Source organism: Typha angustifolia, chromosome 15 (assembly GCF_048772165.1).
Source record: "Typha angustifolia cultivar Huaian chromosome 15, ASM4877216v1, whole genome shotgun sequence".
Taxonomy (NCBI): Eukaryota; Viridiplantae; Streptophyta; class Magnoliopsida; order Poales; family Typhaceae; genus Typha; species Typha angustifolia.
The window spans coordinates 22,902,337-22,923,772 of record NC_133253.1 but is presented as its reverse complement, the minus strand read 5'-3'; the positions used below and the strand labels follow the sequence as shown (position 1 = coordinate 22,923,772).

Sequence of the window (21,436 nt, the reverse complement as noted above, 5' to 3'; positions counted from 1 at the left end):
ATAGTTAGTTGTTGGCATAATTCCGGTCCGGAATTGACATTATATTCGGGGTTGTTTTGAAAAAAGAAATCCACTAAATATCCTACTTAGACAAAAAAAATACATTGTCACTTTCGTTACTGGATCGTTATTCAGCAGTGATTTGATATAAAATCACTTATGAAGTTCGACAGGGAGGACGGACAGCGACTCCATCGCGAGCTCAGGCTACGCACCGTCGTCGTCGAGCCGAGCCCTTCTCCTCCTCTTTCCCCTCCCCTTCCCTCCGACTAACCACCCACCTTGGGTGACGAGCACGGGCCGCCGATTTTAAGGGTGGGCTGCCAGCGACGTGGATCACCGACAGCATTGGCTCTCTCCCCCCCCCCCCCCTCTGTCTCTTTTCCTTAGAAGGAGATGGTGAGGGAGGACGAGGGTTAAGCAAACCCCTTATTCTCCACTCATCCCTTGGTGGGCTGCGGTCTAAATTACAGCACATGAAACTAGTGGGCTGCGATCTAAACCACAGCCCATAAAGTTGGTGGGCTGCGGTTTAGACCGCAGCCCATGGAGACCATGAACTTTACGATTCTAATGTAGACCTCGGAAGTGTTTAAACTACTAAGCTGCTACACTCTTGTAGACAAAGCATAGCATTAGAGTATTAATATAGACCCTGTTTATTACCTTATCCTCAGACTAATTAAATGTTATCATTTTAATATCTTTAGTAGCAATACGCTGGCTTGAGAGCAAGATGCACAAATCATTGTCTATCATTACGGAAGAAATTGTTATGCACTCAGAAAATAGAAGAGTCTACTAAGTGACCCAATATTTATTCAAATTCTTAATTGAAAAGGCCCAGAATAAAGCATGGAATCTCTCTTCCCTTGTTTAGCTAGTTGAAGATGGATAAACTCATCAACGATTAAGAAAAGACCACTTGGATCAACCAATCAGCTGCAACTTAGTTCTGGTCCGAATCCAATCATCTCATTTTCAAGGTCATAGACCACCTCAGTCGATCTCTGCTGCAAGTTCCCAATAATGGAAAATTCATCGTCCGATTGGGTAGGAACAAACGTCAAGCACGTCTGCGACGGGCTCAAAGACAGCAACGTCCCGGAAAATGAAATCTCGAGCGTAACGCCGCCGCCGAACTGTAGTTCAAGCGCCGGGATGATGATCACGCTCTCTCCTCTGAAGTCATAGCAAGTGTCGAGTATATCAAACGGAGGAGCCATCTTGTAACTCGTCATCAGCGACCGGAATTTGTCGCGGAGAGCCGAGTAGGCGGTCGGCGGGAGGTAGGTCAGCACCGTGCCGGAGTCGATGATAGTCCCCGGGGATGCGAACACGGTCGGCGGGATCGATAGGTTGTGTCCTCCGACACTTATACCGATCAGTTCAACGAAGTAGAAGGATGGATAACTCGGATTAGTCAACATCGGAGTGAATTTAACTCCTGGGTATTGTTGTTGAGCTCCTATAGTTAAAAATCCTGTCGTGCCGTTGAACTCCGGGAGGCAGTACGAGAACGCCTTGCCGTAGACTGGCGACGCCTGGGACGCCAACGAGACCTTGTTCCGGCCTAGGCCAATCAATCCTGCAACACTGCCGAACAAGCCTTGGTTCAACTCTCCACAGCCAAACTCAAACTTCTTTAGTATACTGGAGGGTGTTAATGTAAGCGTCTCCTGCGCGAAGAAGCCGGCGGAGTAGGAGCCGTCGCCGTATTGGACGGTGTAGATGCAGACGTTGGATGTGTCACATGTTCCTCCGATTAAGGAGCAGTCGTCGGAGCTGCAAGATACGTTGGCATACGTTGAGGATTGCGATGGGTCGAAGAGTTGATCATGCTGAGGGTAGCATTCTCCGACGCAGGGCTTGCATTGGATCCAGGAGATGTCGCTGCCGGTGTCGAAGATGACCGAAAAGTTCTTCGTCGGCGTGCCGTACCCGACGGTGACGATGTAGTCCATCGTGCTCAGTGGAAGGCCGACGCGGTCGGGGATGGTGACGTTAGTTGAGAAGCGGCTGGTGACGTCCTTCTTCTTCGAAACAGAGTGTTTCCGGTGAAGCGAGTTCACGCGGGCAAGATCGTGGCGGAGTGTTTGTTTATGGTTTATTTTCCGGCGGTTGGTAAAGGGCGAGCAAGGGCCGTGCCGGTGAACTATAGGCAGTCTATTGCCATCCAATGCTGCAAATAAAATTATGTCACCATAATTATTCCAATTTCTCATACTAACGGAGCTTATAATAAAAAAATAATAAAATTATATTGGTAACCAGTAATAAGAATTACTATTAAGGGACAAAGTGGTGACTGTTTTCTATTATTATTAAATTTAAATAATTTGGGTGTATAATATGAGATAAGAGATAAATAAGAATTATTATAGCAATATAAGGGTAAGTGGTTGTTTAGTTGCTATAACAATATAAGAAGACTTATATCAAAATAAATAAATTGTTATTCTAAATATTAAACGAAGGCTATATATATATATATATATTATATATATTTAAAGTAGTTGTAAAATAATTAACCTGTAGGCATTGAGGAGCAGGTGTCAGATGGCTGCAGTGAGTCGAGGGTGATAGAGTGAAATCGACTATGTGTTTCTCCTCCATTGACACACGAAGAATAATGAAGAGCGGAGAAGACGAACAAAGCTAGGAGGGAGAAAAGGGAAGCCATGGCCAGAATTAATGTTTTTAGATTTGTGATTCTAAGGGGCATAGGAGAGTGAGCTTATATAGAAGTGCATGGTTACCACTCTGCCTTGCAATACGCCGGATTTAGAGTGACAAGAAAGTAGATTCCCCCAAGAAGTGGATGAATTTAATATCATTGATCTAATGCTACAATATATTTTGTCCCAAGTTTCCAAAGGCCGGCTAAGATCAACTAAGGTGGCTTTCCTATTTGTTCTTGTACAGAAGAATCCAGGCCATTCACAAACCTTGGAACAATTAAAATAAAATTAAGATCCTAAATTTTGAGTATATTTGACATTGGATCTATATAAGTATTGAAATTTAACATGATATTTTAGAAAAGAAAACAAATATTGATGTGATTAATTTTGCCACTATGCCATACCATAGGAGTTCATCCCAACGGGTTGTCATAATCTTTATATTTTACAGTATTAAATATAAAATATAAAATTTTTAATTTTTAATAACTTAAGTTTTTAGAGTAAGTGTGAGTTAATATGATATCAGAGCAAAAGTCATAGATTCAAATCTTATCAGTTTACCTTTGCTTGAAAATATAATACTCCACTCATTTAAAATGATGAGTTAACATGCAATTCAAGGAGGTAAAGATTTCTCTTTTCTAATTAATATTGATCCTATTTATTATTATATCGTCGTAAACGAATGCTATCATTTTTGCTTGATAAGAGGTCACCAACACAATATACAATTAAATCAGTAAATCATCATTAATACCCTTCCATGAAGAAGGAACCTATTGTTTTGGTAGCTATATTCTCAACATCTAGTAATATGGTTCCAAATATAAATTGCACATCGTCTTCTTTAATAATGATCATGGCAATTAAGTATTTATAAAGATATAAAAAATAAATTACTGTCTCCAGTTCTGGGACAACAAATTCACCTAATTGTTCATATAATTATGATCCAAATACAAAATAACAAAACTTCTTTCACTTAAAAGGCACAAAGTATAAAGTATGACATCTCTCTCTTTTTATTACACTGAGACATAGTTGAGGATTGATTCATAAAATTATTAATTTATATCATTTGCATGCATCATCATCCAATCAACTGCAACTTCGTGGCCCGAATCCAATCATTCGCCTTCCAAGATCATAAACCACTTCAGTCGATCTCTGCTGCGTGTTCCCAATGATGGACAATTGACCGCTCGATACCGTAGGACGAAACGCCAAGCACGTCTGCGACGGGCTCAAAGACAGCACCGTGCCGGAGGAGATGACGTCGAGCGTAGCGCCGCCGCCGAAGTGTAGCTTGACGTCCGGTATGGAGATCTTGTCCTCTCCTCTGAAGTCATAGCAAGTGTCTAGTGCTTCAAACGGAGGAGCCCTCGTGTAATTCCTCATCAGTGACCGGAATCTGTGGCGGAGAGCCAAGTAGGCTCCCGGCGGGAGGTAAGTCAGCACCGTGCCGGAGTCCATGATAGTCCCTGGGGTCTTGAATACGGCCGGCCGGATGGATAGGTTACGTCCTCCTACGCTTATACCGACCAATTCAACGAAGTAGAAGGATGGATTATTAGGATCCGTTAACATCGGAGTGAATTCAACTCCTGGGTATTGCTGTTGCGCTCCGATAGTTAAAAATCCGGTTGCGTTGTTGAACTTCGGGAGGCAGTAGGAGAACGCGTCGCCGTAGACAGCCGACGCTTGCGACGCCAGAGACACTCTGTTCCTGCCTAGGCCGATCAACCCGGCAGCGGTACCGAACGAGCCATCGTTCAAGTTGCCGCAACCGAATTCGAACTTATTTAGCACATTGGTGGGTGTTAACGTAAGCGTCTCCTTCGCCAATAAGCCGGTGGTGGAGGAGCCGTCGCCGTAGTCGACGGAGTAGATACAATTGTACGACTCGTCGCATATTCCTCCGATCAAGGCGCAGTCTTCTGACATGCAAGGTATGTTGGCGTACGTGGAGGACTGCGACGGGTCGAAGAGTTGTTCGTGCTGAGGGTAGCAATCTCCGTCGGCGCAAGGCTTGCATTGGATCCAGGAGATGTCGCTGCCGGTGTCGAATATGACAGAGAAGTTCTTCGCCGGCGTGCCGTACCCGACGGTAACGATGTAGTCCATCGTGTTTACCGGATAGCCTTTGCGGTCGGGGATGGTTACGCCGTTCAAGTCCTCCTCCTTCAACATGGAGTGCTTCCGATTAAGAGAGTTCACACGGGCTATATCGTCGCGGAGAATTTGTTTATGGTTTATCTTTTGCCGGTTGGCAACCGGCGAGCAGGGGCCGTGCCGGTGGACTATCGGCAGCCTATTGCCATCGAATGCTGCAAATAAAATAATGTCACTACGTTAACCAACACGAATAAATAATAATAATATAATAATCAAATCTCTCTCTCCCTCCCGTTCTATGCATAGCAAAATAATTAACCTTTAGGGATTGAGGAGCAGGTGTCGGATGGCTGCAGTGAGTCAAGGGCGACGGAGTGAAACCCACGGTGGGTTTCGACTCCGTTGGCGTACGAAGAATAGCACAGAGTGGAGAAGACAAGCAGAGAGAGGAGCAAAAGAAGGGAAGCCATGGCTGGACTAATGCTTTGAGAATCTGTGAATCTAAGGGGCATAGCAGGGCAATCTTATATAGATTTGCATCACTACTACTTCTTGTCGTACTCGGAGGACAAAAGGTTATGACAAAGATCGAGCACGATTCGGCTTCCATAATTAGAGCCAGCAAAAGCCGGATCAGGTCAGCTTAATTAGTCTTCTTCTACTAATTGAATTCGGATTATATCCGTGTTAGCCCCTAATTGGTTGTCATAATAATCTCTGTAATTGGACGCTGAGATTCTTATGCGGGCCCTCATCCGATTGGGCCGGATTAGGCCCAGTTAACTACTAAACTGTTACTCTGTTTATTATCATATTCTCACACTAATGTTTAACATTTATCTTTGGCAGCAATTAACAAGAAGATGCACAAATTAATGTCATCATTATGGAAGAATTTCTCACAGTCTGAGCTTATACCACCATTATACTAAATGCGACAATTAATCATCATATTATCTGATGCTCTCAAAAGTTTATATAGGTATCGATATTCTCGTTTAGGCACAGCCTTTAGGACTAAATCCAATTCTCTTATTGGGGAGATCGTATATAACATTGAACGTCTTCTGCTGCGTGTTCCCAATGATCCCCACGCCACTTTGATCTCTGTTGCCGGCGAATGCAAGACAAGCCTGCGACAAGCTCAGCACGTACAGAATTCCACTGAAGTCGACGTCAAGGCTAACGCCGCCGGCGAACACCAGCGAGATTTTCGGCACCGACACGGTACTGTACCCAGTGAAGTTGTAACAGGTGTCGAGTATCGAAAACGCCGGTGCCGGCGGGTACTTGGTCATGAGGTTGTGGAATGCCGACCGGAGTGCGGAGTACGCCGACGGCGGCAGTCGGGTGATCACCGTCCCAGAGTCGATCAACGTTCCTAATATATGTAATATAAAAGATAGCTTGTCATGGTGTCAAAGCTTTAAATAATTAAAAGTTTAAAGTATTTTGAATTTTAATTGTACCTGTAGTTGAAAACATCGTTCGACGTATTGGAAGTCGCCGGCCGCCTACTTTAATGGCTACAAGATTAAGGAAATAGAATGATGGTGATCTGACGTCGGATATTATACGTGTGAATCGTACTTTTTTTATCGATGTGCCACCGCCGATCGCTAAAAACCCCGTCGAGCTTGCTCTTGAAGGAAGGCAGTAGGAGAACCCTGAGCCGTATTTTCGTGACGCCTGCAACGCCAGCGACACCTTATCCCGGCCCAGGCCGAGTAGCCCGTCGGTCCGGCCGAAGAGCCCGGTGTTGTTATTGCCGCACCCGAACAAGAACCCCGGCAGCACCGCCGACGGCGTCAACGTCAGGGTGTCGCGTCCGAAGTTGCCGTCAGTCTGAGAGTTGTCGCCGTACTTGATCTGGTACCGGCAGGTCGACTCGGCCGAGCAACTCGCGGAGTCAAGTTGCACGCACTCAGCCGAGTTGCATGAGATGTTAGAATACGTGGACGACTCAGCCGGGTCAAAGAACGGGTCTTGTTGCTTGTAGCAGTTGGTGCATGGGCTGCACTGGATCCACGAGAGGTCGCTGCCAGTGTCGAAGACGACGGCGAAGTCCTTCTTCGGAGTTCCAACCCCGATGTTTACGATGTAATTGCCGGTGCCGAGTGATATGCCGGCGTGAGTTGGGACCGACACGGCGAGCGAGTTCTCCATGGCGTCTCTTTTGGATGCGGAGATCTTGCGGTGTAGTGAGTCAACTCGGGCTTTGTCCTGACTCAGGATTTGTTCATGAGATCGTTTACTTTCGAGTAGTGATGGTGAGCATGGGCCATGACGATGCACAACTCTTAGCCTCGATGGACTCGAATCTGTGGATTTGAAGTTTAGTATATACTTGGAAGCAACGATAAATTAATTATTAACTATCACCATGAGAGAAGTGGAAATTATTACATAAAAGTGACGTTGTTAGGTGCCTTGGTAACATGAGATCATGGTTTAATTTGACTTTATTGAAGTCCAACTCTACCGTATATATAATTTTATTATATCGTTAGGTAGATCAGTAGATGGCATTTGATGTGGTCGGTCATGGATCACACATCCACTTTCTAACAAGAAAAGAAAGATGGCGTCATGAAGGTGGCCAAAAGTGCATAAAGTTAATTGATCCAAGAGAGCGGTATCTTTTACGTATTATTAAATGATATGGATTTTTTTAATCTCTCTCGTCTAGGAGATAAAGATTGATGAATTCGTCCTGTTTTGCTAATGTCTCTTTCCTTGTTTCTTCTACGTTGCATCAAATTAACGATCGGGTTAGAGAGAACAACAATTCGTTTTAGACACTAATTAACACTACTCTAAATTCCATATAGATAAAGAGAAGAGAGCTAACGTGAAAAAAATCCAATATATATATATATATGGTTTTATCACTTTTAAAATTTGTATTTCTCTTTGACTGGGATTAATTGTATATATCATTTAATCACTATTTATCATGACTAACAGAACAGCTAATTAACAAGAGTTTGACATGAGGAGTAGAAGAAGACTGCCATCAAACCTTCTGAAGAGGAGCAAACTTTGCTTGGCAACAAAGAGCTCACTCTAACCACATGGTGGTGTTGGGCGTCTATGAGTTCGCCAAATACTTGTGAAGAATGAGGAAGAGTAGTGGAGAGCAAAAGAAGGAAGACGCAACACTGGAATACACAGTCTGAGATGAAAGCCATGCGAAAGAAAGAAAACTTCAACGAAGAGTACTTCAATGGTGCATCTGGAAGGAGACCCGAAGAGGTTTCAGTTATATAGAGAGAATGTTGAGCTCTCATGCAGTGAGTAGTCTATGTTTCTTTTGTTTCTCTCTCTCTCTCTCTCTCTCGTGACCACAAAAGTCTTCTCCCGTGGAGGAATTAGGTATGGGTCATAAGAGAAAGAACAAGTAGGTTGGAAAAGGAGGCTTATCACACGCGTTGGAAAGCACTAATGGAGACTATAGAATGTGTGGGCTTGCTTGACTTGTGAAAGTGTTGGTATTTGGGAAGACCTCCTTTTTATGTCCCGTGGCATTGGGATGTGGTGTATTTTGACCAATAATAATAATGATAATAATAATAAATTTCCTTTTCGAATAGAAGTTTCTTCCAATTTAGGATGATCTTGTATATTAAGGATCAAGGAATTCAAACTTTTAGCCTTTGTTCACACTTGTGGAATAAGTACCCACAAGTAAATGGAGTAATACTTACTAACCTTGTATCAGTAACTGGTTTTGCTGATATCTAATTGACAAGCTTGAATCATGGTAGTCTTTTAAAATCTTCAATGCACCCAAGAAAATCCAAAATATATCCTTTTCACCTTTGGATTTATCCATGATCAGGTATGAACACAAACCCTTAAAATCAGGGTACCTTGCCCTGAGGCATTGCCCTATTAAAAGAAAAGCAATTGGAAGAAAATAAAATGGTTGGTAAGGGTCTCAATGATTCAGGAATGGTGTCACTATTTCTGTTTTCTTTCTGTTTTGTGTTTGTTTGTGATTTATAATCTTTAATTGTGTGTATTTCAGTGAGTTATGAGAGTATGGTGGCCTCTTATCATAGGGGCATCTAGTGACTGCTGCTAGATACATATGGTTCCTGCCTTTAACAACAATATTCCTTATCTGTAACAATAGCATAAGGTCATAAGGTCATACCGTCATAGGTGATGTAATTTTATATAGAGTGGAGGACCACAAGATAATGTTCATCATTCCACACAGTCACAGACGCAATTATGTACTAGTGCTTTTCAATAATGCTTCAAAATGCGATCCATATGATAAGGTAAGGAATGAATGAAAGCCATGGAGATGGCACTCCTTAAGTGCACAATGAGGATTGTCAAGGATTGATAAATACCGTCAATAAGATGGTTATAACAACATGATATCAGAGCCAGATCCGAGCTTTGAGAAGTCTTGAGTTAGGCCTCTTGAGGGTAGCCACAATAGGGGCGTACTCAGAGAAAAGCCTTAGGCATGTCCAAAGTTATTCTGTTTGTGTTTCCTCATTAGTCTTCGATACCTTCTTGATGAGTCGATAGCGATTTTTGAGTATAGTTGGGTTGGTGAAGAAATGTCCTCTTTCCCATGGTCTGAAATGATGGAGAATTGAACATGGGGTGCTGCAGTTGTGTGAAAGGGTGAAGGGGAATAGCAGCATTCTGTTCTTGTGATACAACTGTGGGCATAAATAGTTGATTCATTAATTCTTGGAGACTTGAAATTGGTGTGGGAGTGGCCTGCCCATTACTTGCTTGCTTTTATGAGCATCATGAGGACTATGGAAAAAAGCAAATCATATCATGCATCAGTACTAAACCATCGTGAAAAAATCTCCATTATGTCTATATAGGTTATAACCAAAAAAAGTCTAAATAAGTTTACTTTTCAAGCATCACTTGCAGAGAGTGGCACATATTATCATGATCCAGGTTATGTCAAAGGTATTATTGTGGAATTTCACAATACAATATACAGAGTTAAAAATTTAAAATCACTGGATAGTAATCATTACAGAATATAAATTGCCAATTAATTTGAAATGATGTTTAGTGGCTCTATCAATAGTAACTTTTGCTCTATAACTATAATTTCCCCTTATGTTATCTGCTCGTGCCAAAGTGTATCCTTTGGCTGAGAGAACAATATCATAAATTTACCTGCACTTCTCTTGAGTTTCAGTGCACTAATTAGATCCAGCATTAACCCAGTCTTTGTACAACAAAGCATTCTCTCTAGAGATAGACTTGGCTCTACAGGGTACTTTCAGCATTTCAGGTCCTTGTCTCAGATTCATACTGCTCAAAGTTAACATTGAGAACTTTTTCATTGTCAAGCCACTTTGAGGCATTCTTGTGAATCTCAAGCACAAGCTCACACCATTTATTTGCCTGCCATTATTTTATCCCAACTTACGCCAACTCTAAGCTTCTATTTTGATTTTCGACTAGTTCTTTTAGCCTTTCTTAAGTCTACCACTGGTCTCTTTAACACTATATTATAGCCTTAGCCTGCATATATGGATAAAGAGAAGTCTATCTTTGTCATCAAGGTCGCCAAAGCCCTAAATTCTTGCAATCTATACTTAAGCACACAAAACAATAATATAGAGCAGAGAAGCTTTAACTGGAAACTTTAATTGGAAGGAACAAGGACTTGACGAAGTGCTTATCTGGCATTGAAATTCAAATGCAGAACATGAGACAGTGTAGATGGGAGAGGGTTCATTGCATCATCTAGCGTTCCTTAGCATTAGGTGGTCCCAGATGTGGTGAGTAGCAGCAGCAAGAATCTTTGCTTTTGGCCTCTATCTGCATAATTACATGAAAATGATACCATCAAAGTGATGATGTTGATGTCACTAAGTTTTCCACATCGATCTAAATGGGAATCAAGAAAGCAAGTTGTTAACTGGCCTGAAGGGCTGCATACCAAATCAGCATCCGGACTTGATATTGCTGCATTTCCTCAGGATTCCTCATGAAGTTGGCATATCAAGATAAAATACAGATCCATGATCATTGTAGTTACTAAACCCCTTACAGTGAATATTCTCACTTTTAAGGCTGAACAGAGCTTCATGGTATTCTTCTTAAATCAACTGATCAACCTTTACTTCAGCACTGCTCTTACACTACATGATGGCCATTGATCCTGAAAATGGTGGCTATCAATCAATCAAGATTGAATAAAGCCTTTCTTCTGAAACTGAGTAACAACATCAAGCCTATACAAGGTAAATTCATCATGCGGCCCTAACCTGGCAGCAAATATGTCATCCCATTTTACATCCTGTATGATGGCAAGTTTCAGATGACCAGATATTATCAATAGCTTCATTGAAAGACACCTTCTGGAAAGATTGTTAAATTCCAATTTACAATCAGTGAAGATTCTCTGACAATTTGCTAGGTAGAAATATTTCCAACCTAAACCCCAAAATTCCGGGAGAGATGTCTAATGCCTTTTATAACCAGCTTCATTGCTGTTTTATTATAGGTAAAGACAAGGTCAGAAATGGAGCGCCTGTCTTTTGCTGTCGTCAGGACCCCATATTTCTGGGGTGAAGGTTGCGCTTTTCAATTTACAGCATAAAGGAATAGTAGATCATTTTTTCTTCCCAAGAATATGTCATCCAGTAGTTCACTATGTTATTTACAAGAGATACTGAGCAAAGATCTATTTATTGCATCCTATCAATGGAACAGAATGGCAGCTTCATTAATATATAGGTACCCAATCAATTTGTGAGAAGAACTTTTTCAGCCATAAAAGGAGAGCGCCTCCCTGTTTAAGAAATGTGAAGTTATCAAGTGAACTGCCGCTAAGTTTCGGTTTGACCGGACCCTTGATACAGACAAACCATTGACATACTTGCAGCTTTTAGGAGTATCATTGCATTTATTCTTCCCTGTTTAAGAAATGTGAAGTTAAATCAAGTGAACTGCCACTAAGTTTCGGTTCGACCGGACCCTTGATACAGACAAACCATTGACATACTTGCAGCTTTTAGGAGTATCATTGCATTTATTCTTCTGAGTTTGGCACCAACAAGCATAACCAAAGCATATACCACCCCATGGAAAAATGTATATTGCAGCATTTTCGAACTCTACCAGTAATCCTTGCATGAGCAAGCACCACCCTTGAAATGGTGGAAGCGAATCCGATCTCGCACGAGAATTTCCTGAGGATATAATTTGGACACATGCTTTATGAATGAATGGCAGTCACAACATATGCGTAGGTTCTTAACAATCCTTATTTGTGCTTGAGATGAAGCCTGGAGAAAAGCAAATGCTAATGCAAGCTTCTCACTGTGCCTTGAAAGCCAGGTCTCTTTCTCCTCCTCATCCAAATCTAAGAGAACTTCTGCAGTTACTGGTATATACCCCTCGGATCTCAACCTCCTCCTCATTTCATCCAGCCAAGAATATATAGCACTTCTCTCGGGATGCGAATTCCCTCCAGCAACAAACTCATAAACAGCTCCATCCAGTTCAACTGAACTAGATCCCGGCTCCTTCCAGATGCTATTCTGTTTCAGTAAGTTCCTCATCTCTAAGGCATCAGACCATCTACCGGAGGCAGCATAAATATTGGATAGCAGAACATGGCAGCCTGATTGCTGGGGTTTCATTTCAAGGATCTTACTCTTTATTCTATCAGCAGTATCCACATCTTTATGTATCCTACAAGCACCAAGCAAAGCACCCAATACCATCACATCTGGTTTCATTGACATGCCTCTCACTATTCCCTCTGCCTCTTCCAGCAATCCTGCTCGGCCCAACAAGTCAACCATGCAACCATAGTGCTTCATCTGGGGTTGAACTCCATAAATTTTTGACATGCTCTCAAAATACTGACGGCCCTCACTTACCAACCCACCATGAGTACATGCAGTCAACACCCCAAGAAAAGTAATGTCATTAGGCCTTGTTCTTGATCTCTGCATTTGCTCAAAGGCATTAAGGGATTCATGAGAAGCTCCATTGATAGCTAATCCTGTGATCAGAGCATTCCAGCTAGAAACGTTCTTCCAATCCAATGAATGAAAAATATTAACTGCTACCTCAGTACTTCCACATTTGGCATACATATCAATGAGTGCAGCCCCTAGATTGTACTCATTATCCAAGACCATCCGGTTCTTATCTATGTAAGCATGGACCCACTTCCCTTGATCCAAAGCTGCAAGATGGGCACAGGCCGATAACACACTTACCATGGTCACTTCATTGGGTCTCACACTGTTATCTTTCTGCATCTCCTTGAACAGTTCAAGTGCCTCCACATAACGGTTAGTCTGCGCATACCCCGAAATCATGCAACTCCAAGAAACTACATCCTTCTTTGGCATCACATCGAATAACTCTCTAGCTGCATTCATATCTCCATTCATTGCATATCCTGAAACTATCGAATTCCATGACACCACATTCCTCACCGGCATCTCATCAAACAGCTTCCTCGCCAGAGGCAGTAACCCATGTCTCGCGAACCCCGAGACCATTGAATTCCACGTCACGACATTCCTCCCAACTGGCATTCTATCAAACAATGCCTGTGCGACATCCAACTCCCCTTTCCCTGCATACCCAGAAATGATCGCACTCCACGACACCTCATTTCTCACAGGCATTTCATCAAAAACCTTTCTTGCAACATCCAGTGCCGCAGATTTCACATACCCATCGATAATGGTGTTCCACGAAACGACATCCAACACCTCCGAGCTCGAATCGAACAACTTCTGAGCAGAACTCATTTCGCCAAAAGCCGAGTACAAGCCAATAAGCGTGTTAACAACATAGACATCGGATAAGAACCCACGTTTCACCACCTGGGTATGAGTCATTTGGCCTACTCGAGGGGAGGGGAGATTAGAACAGGCCTTGGCAAGGAAGGGGAAGGTGAATTTGTCAGGGAGGCACCCATCGCGGAGGAGGGATATGAAAGAAACAATGGATTGGTCGGGGAAACGGCTCTTGGAAAAGGCGCGGATGAGGAGGTTGTAGAAGAAGGTAGTCGACGAGGGGAAGAGGTGGAAGTAAAGGCGAGAGATAGGTGGGAAGAGGAGAAGAGAAGAAGGGTGGTTTGGAGAGAGGGAGAGGAGGTCGAGGAGTCGACGGAGGAGAGAGGGGTGGCGGCTGAGGTGGCCGGTGACGATGAGGTGGGCGAGGAAGCGGGGGAGATGGTGGTGACGGAGATGGGTGGAGAGCATCGCTTGGATTCGCGCGTCTGAGTGGGGATTCGCTTACGAGTTTTAATTTATGGGTTTAAATTTGGATCCGATAAGGTCTTTTGATATGCATCCGACTTTATTCCGGGTCGGATGCAGTTTTACGGAGTCCAGGGGCCTATTTTGAAAATATCAACTGACCCATTGGGCTTGTCTGAAGAAGAAAAGGAACACTTTAAACACAAAAAGCAAATCAAAACAAACATCAAATTACCTACCAATAATATCTCTAAGTTTGTCTACTTGTTTCACAAAGATCATCTTTTGACTTAACAACTTGACATACATAAATTCCATGGCAATGAAGAAAAGAAAAGGAAAAAAACAGAGAGTACACACCAACTGTGATTCAAATACCCCTAATCTCAATGTCTTTGGTTGGTTAAATTTCCCAATTATGAGCAAATGAATAATGTGGTTGTCCAACTGCACATAGTAACTTGCTAGAATGGAACCCACAACTGCCAACCATTTCATGTGCATTTAATTGTTTAGGCAATGCACCTAAGTTTGTTGAGTCTGTAGAAATAGACCTCCTACCCTTCTGCAGAAGAGAGTTAGCATAGCAGGCTAGCAGCAGCTTCAACCTCTGCAATGGCCTTTTGCCTTTTGCTAGTCAAGACAACATCCTCATATTGCATTACTATATGCCAAGCTCTTCACAGTTCCCTCATTAATAATTACACAGAAGAAGGTTGGTAGTTTGGGACTTTGGGTGGTTGAGCTCTTTTGGGGAGTAAAATATTCTTGATTCTTTCAGCCTGGGAAGAGAAGGGCATTTATTGAGTCAGCTACACAATGAAGCCCCTTGTAAATTCCTAGGAACAGGTAAGGAAGGATCCATATCTTAGGCTGCATCAGAGATGATTAAGCTGCATGAAAGCAATGCATATCTCCAGCTTGTATCAGTAGGGCATGGGTCCATTAGTAGTCTATTTGTCCACCTGGGGTTAGTTATACCTAAGATTAAAGCATCAAATGCTCATCTCTATAGAGTATTAAGGACCACATGCCTTGCTGACCATGCCAGTATACGTTGTTGTCCTCCCCCTTTTCAAGTATTTAGCTTTCTTTCCCCTGCTCAATATTTATTGCCACTTGTTCCAAAGTTGAGCACAAAATGCTTCTATCCATGATGAATGGATCTTGCAAGGTTGAAAAAATAATTACTGCTAAGAAGAAGTACATAATCACAAGACTGTTTTATGCAATATATGGCTGCATGTTGTGATTATTAAGCTGTTGAACCATGTGAGTGTGATGGTCCAAAATATCCATAGTGGCTCACTGCAATTAGACCCCACAAATTGCTACACATTTATGTGCATGACAGCAGATAGGCAGAGAGAAAAATACCACCTTTACTAATATATAAATATATATGTATATATAAACATACCATCATCATATTGCTTCAAGGATTTAGCTCTGACTTAGAATGCCTAACTTTAATGTTTCTTAAAGCTATCGCTAAGAAATTAAGTAGTTCACCCTCAATTTTATATGTGATGAAGTTATCATCACGTATACACTTATTTAAGGTATATTCCAAACACGTTGACTTTCAACCAGAGCTATAATTGATGTCAAAACTTCTTTTAATTATTTGTGCCTAACTAATTTAGCATGCATGAGTTATCTACTCTCACCCACCTTGTCATAAAGCCTATAACTAGAATAATTATATAGGAGTGTACTCCTATGCTTACATCAAATAAGTAGGTTAAATTAATATGTATTAACTCTGGTTAGATGAGATGGAAAATATGCCTACACTTATTTGATATTTTTACAATAAAATTAATGGTTAATTATATCCAAACTTTTCTATTGGCTTTTCCTATAATTAAGGATAAAATTAACAAAATAAACATATTATTAAAAGGGATCTGGATGTAATTATCCCTAAATATTGATAGTAAACTATATTTTGACTCCCAACTAAACTCCAAAACATTAATTATAAGAAGAGTCTCACTTAATCCACTGTCAAAGCTTTTGCTAATGTGCCAACTAAGCAATAGGAACAGGGAAAGCGGATGAGTCATCAAAGCTATCTATGCTGGCGGCCACATCCTCTGGTCAAATGGAAACCTCTAGAATATGGAATTACGAGAACGCCCTTCCCTCTTGTCTGCTGACAAGGACAAAGTGGAGACTCCCTTCCACTCACCCCCTTCCATATGTGGACAAAAAGGTTAAGCCAAAAAAGAACTTAATATTGAAATATGGATTAATCGGATCAAGAAAATAGTAATTAAAGGCTACACACGAGATCTTAAAATATCTAGTCCCTTTCCCGATCGCCGTGCCATAATTAGATAACGTATAAGCCGGCCTCTCTCTCTGTCTCTGTCTCTGTCTCTCTCTTTATTTTAAGGATTAAAACCGAAAATATAGGTGTTAATTTGTAAAAAGTCCGGAATTAACAATTTAGAACAAATCATGTCATAAGGCCATAAGGGGGGGAAAAAGGAAACACACCACCATTTTCCAAGTCATATACCCTAATGGAGCAACCCCACTCGCTTTGATACTCATTGAAGTTCTCTCTCTCTCTCTCTCTCTCTCTCTCTCTACTGTGAGCTTAGTAACCATCCGATTCGTCGTCTCATCTGCTCCTTATCAGATGGGCTCATGCCTCTCGTCTCAGGCGTTGCCGGCGAGGTCCACGGCGGCGGACGATGTTCCGGCTAACGCTGGCGGCGTCTCGTCGCGGTTCTTGACTAGTTCGAAGAGATGGATAGAGAGGAAGAAGAGCACGAAGAAGGAAGGAGGAGTAGGCGTAGGTGGCGGAGGAGGTGGAGGAATATTTGGCCGGCGATCGGTGGTCGCCGGCGGACGTGAGCCGGCGGAGGACGAGCTCCACCGTTTGCCCGGCCGGATGTTCCTGAACGGGGCGAGCGAGGTCGCTTGTCTTTACACGCAGCAGGGAAGGAAGGGGACTAACCAGGATGCTATGATCGTGTGGGAGGTATTGGCTTTTTTTTTTTCCTGTTTGTTTTCGTTTTCGAGATTATTTTTGTGTTCTTTTGATGCGTGGGTCGATTCCGGACAGCAATATTCTTGCTGGAGATTTGGCAGGAGATAAATCCTTTGTTTTATTTTTATCAAAGTCCAGATTAACATTTATGGGTAGTAAAGTTTATTTGATCTTCTTTTTGGGGGGTTAGATTGTATCGTAAGTAATGGGGGAAGATTAATGGCGACTGATGCAAGTATTTTGTTCTCCTTTGAGAATATTATTTGAAGAAAATAGTAGAAAGAATGTTATCTTTGAAGCTATGTTAATCTAGTTCCAGCAAGATGTGGAACTCAGTGATAAGTAATGGGAAATGTTGGCTGACTAGTATATTTTAATTCTTTGTATATGAGTATAGGGTTGTTCTTAGCTTAGCAGTGTGCTTGTAGACATGGATGTTAAGTAACTTTTACTATGTAATATGTTGTCCCCTCATCATCTTATGAGGAGGGAAGCGCCAGAAGCAAGGGCTCAACCATTCAGCATTTTAAAGGTAATATTATTGCCTTGAATTGCTAGATGCTTAAATGTTACTTCAGAATGTGCTAGGGAAATTGGCGTTGCTAGATTAGCTTGGCGACACCATTGCAATGGCATGGAGAAGAAGCTCAGTGGAAGCCAAGATGTTTGCTAATCCCAAAGCTTGAATAGCACATTCTTATGTTTTGATGAGTTATGCAAGAAAAAAATATATTTTGCCACATACCGGGCATACCAATCATGTTCATTTTAATGAGTTGTAGGACAAACAGAATATCTAACAATAGGTTCCTTCATGTTAAATTAGTCTTCTAGGATGATAATATCGCAATGATGGACTATAAAATCACTTGATAGGGGATGTGACCCTAACTGCTGAGCAACACCCCTATCATTCTTCTACTTTTGGTACTCAACAAATATTTCTAGATGACTCTCCCTGTCCCTCTCTCTCTCTCTCTCTCTCTCTCTCTCTCTCTATTCACATATACATAGAGAGAGACAGGTACATGTAATGCATCCTGTTTAAATCACTCATGGAGATGTGGCCAAGCCTTTCACTTTGTGCTAACAGTAACGAAAGGGCCAACGAACAACAAGCCTTACCCTCACTTTTAGATAAGAAAATGTTTCCTCATGTACCATGCATTCATTTTCATCTCCTTGTTATTTTTCCATTTATTTGTTTCTGAACTTGTAATTTACTTATTATGCCATTTCCCTGGTAGAATTTCACTCTAAGAAGTGACACAATCTTCTGTGGAGTATTTGATGGTCATGGGCCATTTGGTCATATGGTTGCCAAGAAAGTCAGAGATTCTCTTCCTCTCAAACTAAGCACCCAGTGGAGAGCTAATGTTGCTGGTGATAATAGTCCACATCAGAATGGCAGTGCATCAGGGAGCATGAATTCTGAGGAATCAGCATCTGTCAGTGCTGATGATGAATGGGGTGAGTCCATAAATGTTGATGAGAATGAAAAGCTACCTGAGATGTATCTGCCTCTCAAACAGTCCTTTCTAAAGGCTTTCAATTTAATGGATAAAGAGCTGAAGCTTCACCCAACAATTGATTGTTTCTGCAGCGGGAGTACAGCTGTTACAGTGATAAAGCAGGTGATGAATTGCAGAATTTCCCTTTTCTTTATTGGTTGTATTGTGCCAATGTTCAGAACTTCTCAGCTTCCAAGTTGGACTTGGTGGATAGACTCAAAAGTCGTAAATCTCATAAAATTATGAATCATTGAGTTTCTATTTCTTTGGAAGAAGCAAAGTAACCCAAGTCAACTTGGCTGAGTTCCAAGTCAATTGGCAAGCTTTTGAACATTGATTTTGTCTCCAGTGATTTGCAGGATGTTATAGTTTGTCAACTTGAACTTCTTCAGGGGCAGGATCTTGTAATTGGAAATGTTGGAGATTCAAGAGCAATATTGGGCACACGAGATAAGGACAACAACTTAATTGCTGTTCAGCTGACTGTTGACTTGAAACCTAACCTGCCTAGTATGTTTCTATTTTATCTTTATTTTGCAGCCCATTTCTTTGGCAGCACATATTTAGATAAAGAGCTGTCCTTTCCCTGGCTAGACTTCTGACTTCATTCTTTTTAGTATGCTATTTATATTCATGAAATTATTTAATTTCAAGATAATACCTTTCATCTCTGGTTTCTGAATTAGCGAATGTCAGAAAATGGAAGTAAGAAAAACCTTTAAACACTACAAAATGATGCCATCTTCACCACTTCTTTGTTTTTATTCATACAGTGATATCCACAAACAAAACAGTTGATGTTTTGAGGTTCGTAATGATCTAATGCAACTACTTTTGTATGCCTTGGGTTAAACTTTCTGTTTTCATCTTATAGGGGAGGCTGCCAGAATCCAGCAATGCAGAGGAAGAGTCTTTGCTCTGCAGGATGAACCTGAAGTTGCAAGAGTATGGTTGCCAAATAATGATTCACCTGGCTTAGCAATGGCCAGAGCTTTTGGAGACTTTTGCCTGAAAGATTATGGTCTAATATCTGTTCCAGATATATCCTATCGTCATCTTACTGAGAAAGATGAGTTTATAGTTCTTGCCACTGATGGGGTATCTCCTTCTTTCAGATCAACTTGTTTATTATATTTCTACTTACGTATGTATCTTGAAGGGTACGGCAATAAAATGCATGATGATAGCCTAATTTCTGAACTTTTGTATGCTCTAGCATAGTTCAATAGCCAGACGGTAATAGGTGAGTTCAGTTTTGTCTATTAACATCTCATAATAAAATCTCCAACTTCATCACCGGCTCCTTAAACAACATCCAGTCTTTCATCAAAATGCTGAGCCTTTTGACTTTTTAAATTTATGTTCTTTTTCTAAAACATTCTTTTTACCCATCTTCCATGCTGATGATGTACCTTGCTCCATGTGATACAGATTAGCTGTCCAGCTTTTGTGTTGCTTAAAATAATTCACTTTTCCCTTCTATTCCTTGTGGATATTGCTGTTGAAAAATACCTTCAAGATTTCTTCCATGTTGCTGCAGAAGTTAAAAAGTACTTGATATCCAAATTGCAATCCCCTCAATGTGATCTGGTATAGATTAATGGTATCAGACATGCAATTGAAACTCTCTCAAATTTGAAAGTTATTCTTTTTGTAGGTTTGGGATGTTCTCTCTAACAAGGAGGCTGTTGATATAGTGGCGGCAGCCCCAACTCGTGCAACAGCAGCTAGAGCTCTTGTTGATTGTGCAGTCCGCTCCTGGAGATTAAAGTTCCCTACATCAAAGAGTGATGATTGTGCTGCTGTCTGTTTATTCTTGGATACAAGATACTCCGCTGATCCAGTTCAACAAAGTGAACCCAAGAAGACATCTTTGGAAACAGTTGAGGTAGTGGTCTTGGATTCTATTGAAAAAGTAGACGGAGATAAAGAAGAAACACATGTTCCGATCATTGTTGAAGCTCAAGTCAGTGCATCTACATTAGAACATCAATATACCCTACATGGCGCTGAAGAAATTGTACCAGTATCTGAGGAACCCAAGGTGGACAAAATGCCAGACAGGTGCCAATCCACCAGGAGCCTTGCTGATTGTATATCCACTGCAGAGGAAGAAGAATGGTCTGCTCTTGAAGGTGTCACGAGGGTAAATTCCCTCTTAAATCTTCCCAGATTCTTGTCCACTGATAAAAGGTCCACCAGTTGGAGGAAGTGGTTGTGAGAACCACAAGCACCTGCCTTCCATAGATGGGGAATGCAAACCGGTGATTCTTTTTATTAAGTATAAATCATTAAAGATCAAACTGAAAAAAAAACATGTAAATTTGGAAGTATGTCTGGAGAACATTCTATTTCAGTTTGCACCAGTCCAGTTGCTCAAGCCTTCGCATGAGCGTTTTCTGAGCCAAATCCATCTAGTCAGGAAGGTTAGGTCCCGTGATTTGTTTCTTTGTTTTCTATTCTTGCTTGCTTGTTTAACAGCAAGCATATTCCTGCTTTCTGTCATTACCTTGTGTTTCCAGGAGGTTGCACTTTACAGGCTTCTTTATTTTGTAGAAAATCTTTTGTTTGGAAAGAAGCTTGTGAATTGTCTTGCCTCCTTACTGTTGGAACTTTGGCCCACCTTGATATGCTAAGACTCCAATCTATAAATTGCATCACTGTCTTTAGCTCTGGTAAATTACTTCTAGTTTGTTTTAATTTCTGATTCAATCAGAAATCTTCTCTGCTACAAGAAGTTTGTTTATGGCTGTAATTAAAATTTGAGCAAAAAAGGAAAAGAAAAAGTATGAAAGCTCTTTTGTTCTACAGGTTACTTACAATGTGAAATGTGTATCATGGCATATCTCTATTACTGCAAACTCTGATTTGTGGAAATGGTAGCTCGAT

General features: G+C 41.4%; 5 protein-coding genes across 7 annotated transcripts; 1 reads left to right on the top strand and 4 right to left on the bottom strand.

Moving 5' to 3' along the window:
* Window positions 1-938: 938 nt before the first annotated feature.
* On the bottom strand, window positions 939-2,683 carry LOC140777086 (aspartyl protease family protein At5g10770-like). Its single transcript, XM_073120987.1, has 2 exons — window positions 2,533-2,683; window positions 939-2,182 (listed from the first exon to the last, which is right to left on the bottom strand). The coding sequence occupies exons 1-2, from the start codon at window positions 2,681-2,683 to the stop codon at window positions 939-941; spliced, it is 1,395 nt and encodes a 464-aa protein (XP_072977088.1).
* A 1,102-nt stretch (window positions 2,684-3,785) lies between these two features.
* Window positions 3,786-5,272, bottom strand: LOC140777085 (aspartyl protease family protein At5g10770-like). The gene is made up of 2 exons (XM_073120985.1): window positions 5,122-5,272; window positions 3,786-5,014 (listed from the first exon to the last, which is right to left on the bottom strand). Exons 1-2 carry the CDS (start codon window positions 5,270-5,272, stop codon window positions 3,786-3,788), a joined length of 1,380 nt encoding a protein of 459 aa, XP_072977086.1.
* Window positions 5,273-5,666: 394 nt separating this feature from the next.
* LOC140778734 (aspartyl protease family protein At5g10770-like) lies at window positions 5,667-8,097 on the bottom strand. Its single transcript, XM_073123582.1, has 3 exons — window positions 7,825-8,097; window positions 6,272-7,123; window positions 5,667-6,183 (listed from the first exon to the last, which is right to left on the bottom strand). The coding sequence occupies exons 1-3, from the start codon at window positions 8,090-8,092 to the stop codon at window positions 5,801-5,803; spliced, it is 1,503 nt and encodes a 500-aa protein (XP_072979683.1). The 5' UTR covers window positions 8,093-8,097; the 3' UTR covers window positions 5,667-5,800.
* Window positions 8,098-8,977: 880 nt separating this feature from the next.
* Window positions 8,978-14,043, bottom strand: LOC140779174 (pentatricopeptide repeat-containing protein At5g66520-like). Of its 3 annotated transcripts, XM_073124159.1 has the most exons (3): window positions 11,069-14,043; window positions 10,725-10,962; window positions 8,978-10,619 (listed from the first exon to the last, which is right to left on the bottom strand). In XM_073124159.1, exon 1 carries the CDS (start codon window positions 14,033-14,035, stop codon window positions 11,921-11,923), a length of 2,115 nt encoding a protein of 704 aa, XP_072980260.1. In that variant the 5' UTR covers window positions 14,036-14,043; the 3' UTR covers window positions 8,978-10,619; window positions 10,725-10,962; window positions 11,069-11,920. The 3 variants fall into 3 exon arrangements, with proteins under 3 accessions (XP_072980260.1, XP_072980258.1, XP_072980259.1); XM_073124157.1 differs by having other exon boundaries at window positions 10,725-14,043; XM_073124158.1 differs by having other exon boundaries at window positions 10,741-14,043.
* Window positions 14,044-16,518: 2,475 nt separating this feature from the next.
* LOC140777287 (probable protein phosphatase 2C 66) lies at window positions 16,519-21,227 on the top strand. The gene is made up of 5 exons (XM_073121306.1): window positions 16,519-17,027; window positions 18,284-18,670; window positions 18,940-19,057; window positions 19,422-19,645; window positions 20,205-21,227. The coding sequence occupies exons 1-5, from the start codon at window positions 16,683-16,685 to the stop codon at window positions 20,766-20,768; spliced, it is 1,638 nt and encodes a 545-aa protein (XP_072977407.1). The 5' UTR covers window positions 16,519-16,682; the 3' UTR covers window positions 20,769-21,227.
* Window positions 21,228-21,436: the final 209 nt, after the last annotated feature.

Coding starts and splice junctions, on each gene's coding strand:
- LOC140777086 (XM_073120987.1), bottom strand. CDS start 2,683: ATGGCTTCCCTTTTCTCCCTCCTAGCTTTGTTCGTCTTCTCCGCTCTT. Junction 2,183..2,532: donor CTGCTCCTCAATGCCTACAG/GTTAATTATTTT, acceptor TTTTATTTGCAG/CATTGGATGGCAATAGACTG.
- LOC140777287 (XM_073121306.1), top strand. CDS start 16,683: ATGGGCTCATGCCTCTCGTCTCAGGCGTTGCCGGCGAGGTCCACGGCG. Junction 18,671..18,939: donor CTGTTACAGTGATAAAGCAG/GTGATGAATTGC, acceptor GAACTTCTTCAG/GGGCAGGATCTTGTAATTGG. Junction 19,646..20,204: donor TAGTTCTTGCCACTGATGGG/GTATCTCCTTCT, acceptor TTCTTTTTGTAG/GTTTGGGATGTTCTCTCTAA.
- LOC140778734 (XM_073123582.1), bottom strand. CDS start 8,092: ATGAGAGCTCAACATTCTCTCTATATAACTGAAACCTCTTCGGGTCTC. Junction 7,124..7,824: donor AGTTTGCTCCTCTTCAGAAG/GTTTGATGGCAG, acceptor TCAAATCCACAG/ATTCGAGTCCATCGAGGCTA. Junction 6,184..6,271: donor AACGATGTTTTCAACTACAG/GTACAATTAAAA, acceptor TACATATATTAG/GAACGTTGATCGACTCTGGG.
- LOC140779174 (XM_073124157.1), bottom strand. CDS start 14,035: ATGCTCTCCACCCATCTCCGTCACCACCATCTCCCCCGCTTCCTCGCC.
- LOC140777085 (XM_073120985.1), bottom strand. CDS start 5,272: ATGGCTTCCCTTCTTTTGCTCCTCTCTCTGCTTGTCTTCTCCACTCTG. Junction 5,015..5,121: donor CTGCTCCTCAATCCCTAAAG/GTTAATTATTTT, acceptor TTTTATTTGCAG/CATTCGATGGCAATAGGCTG.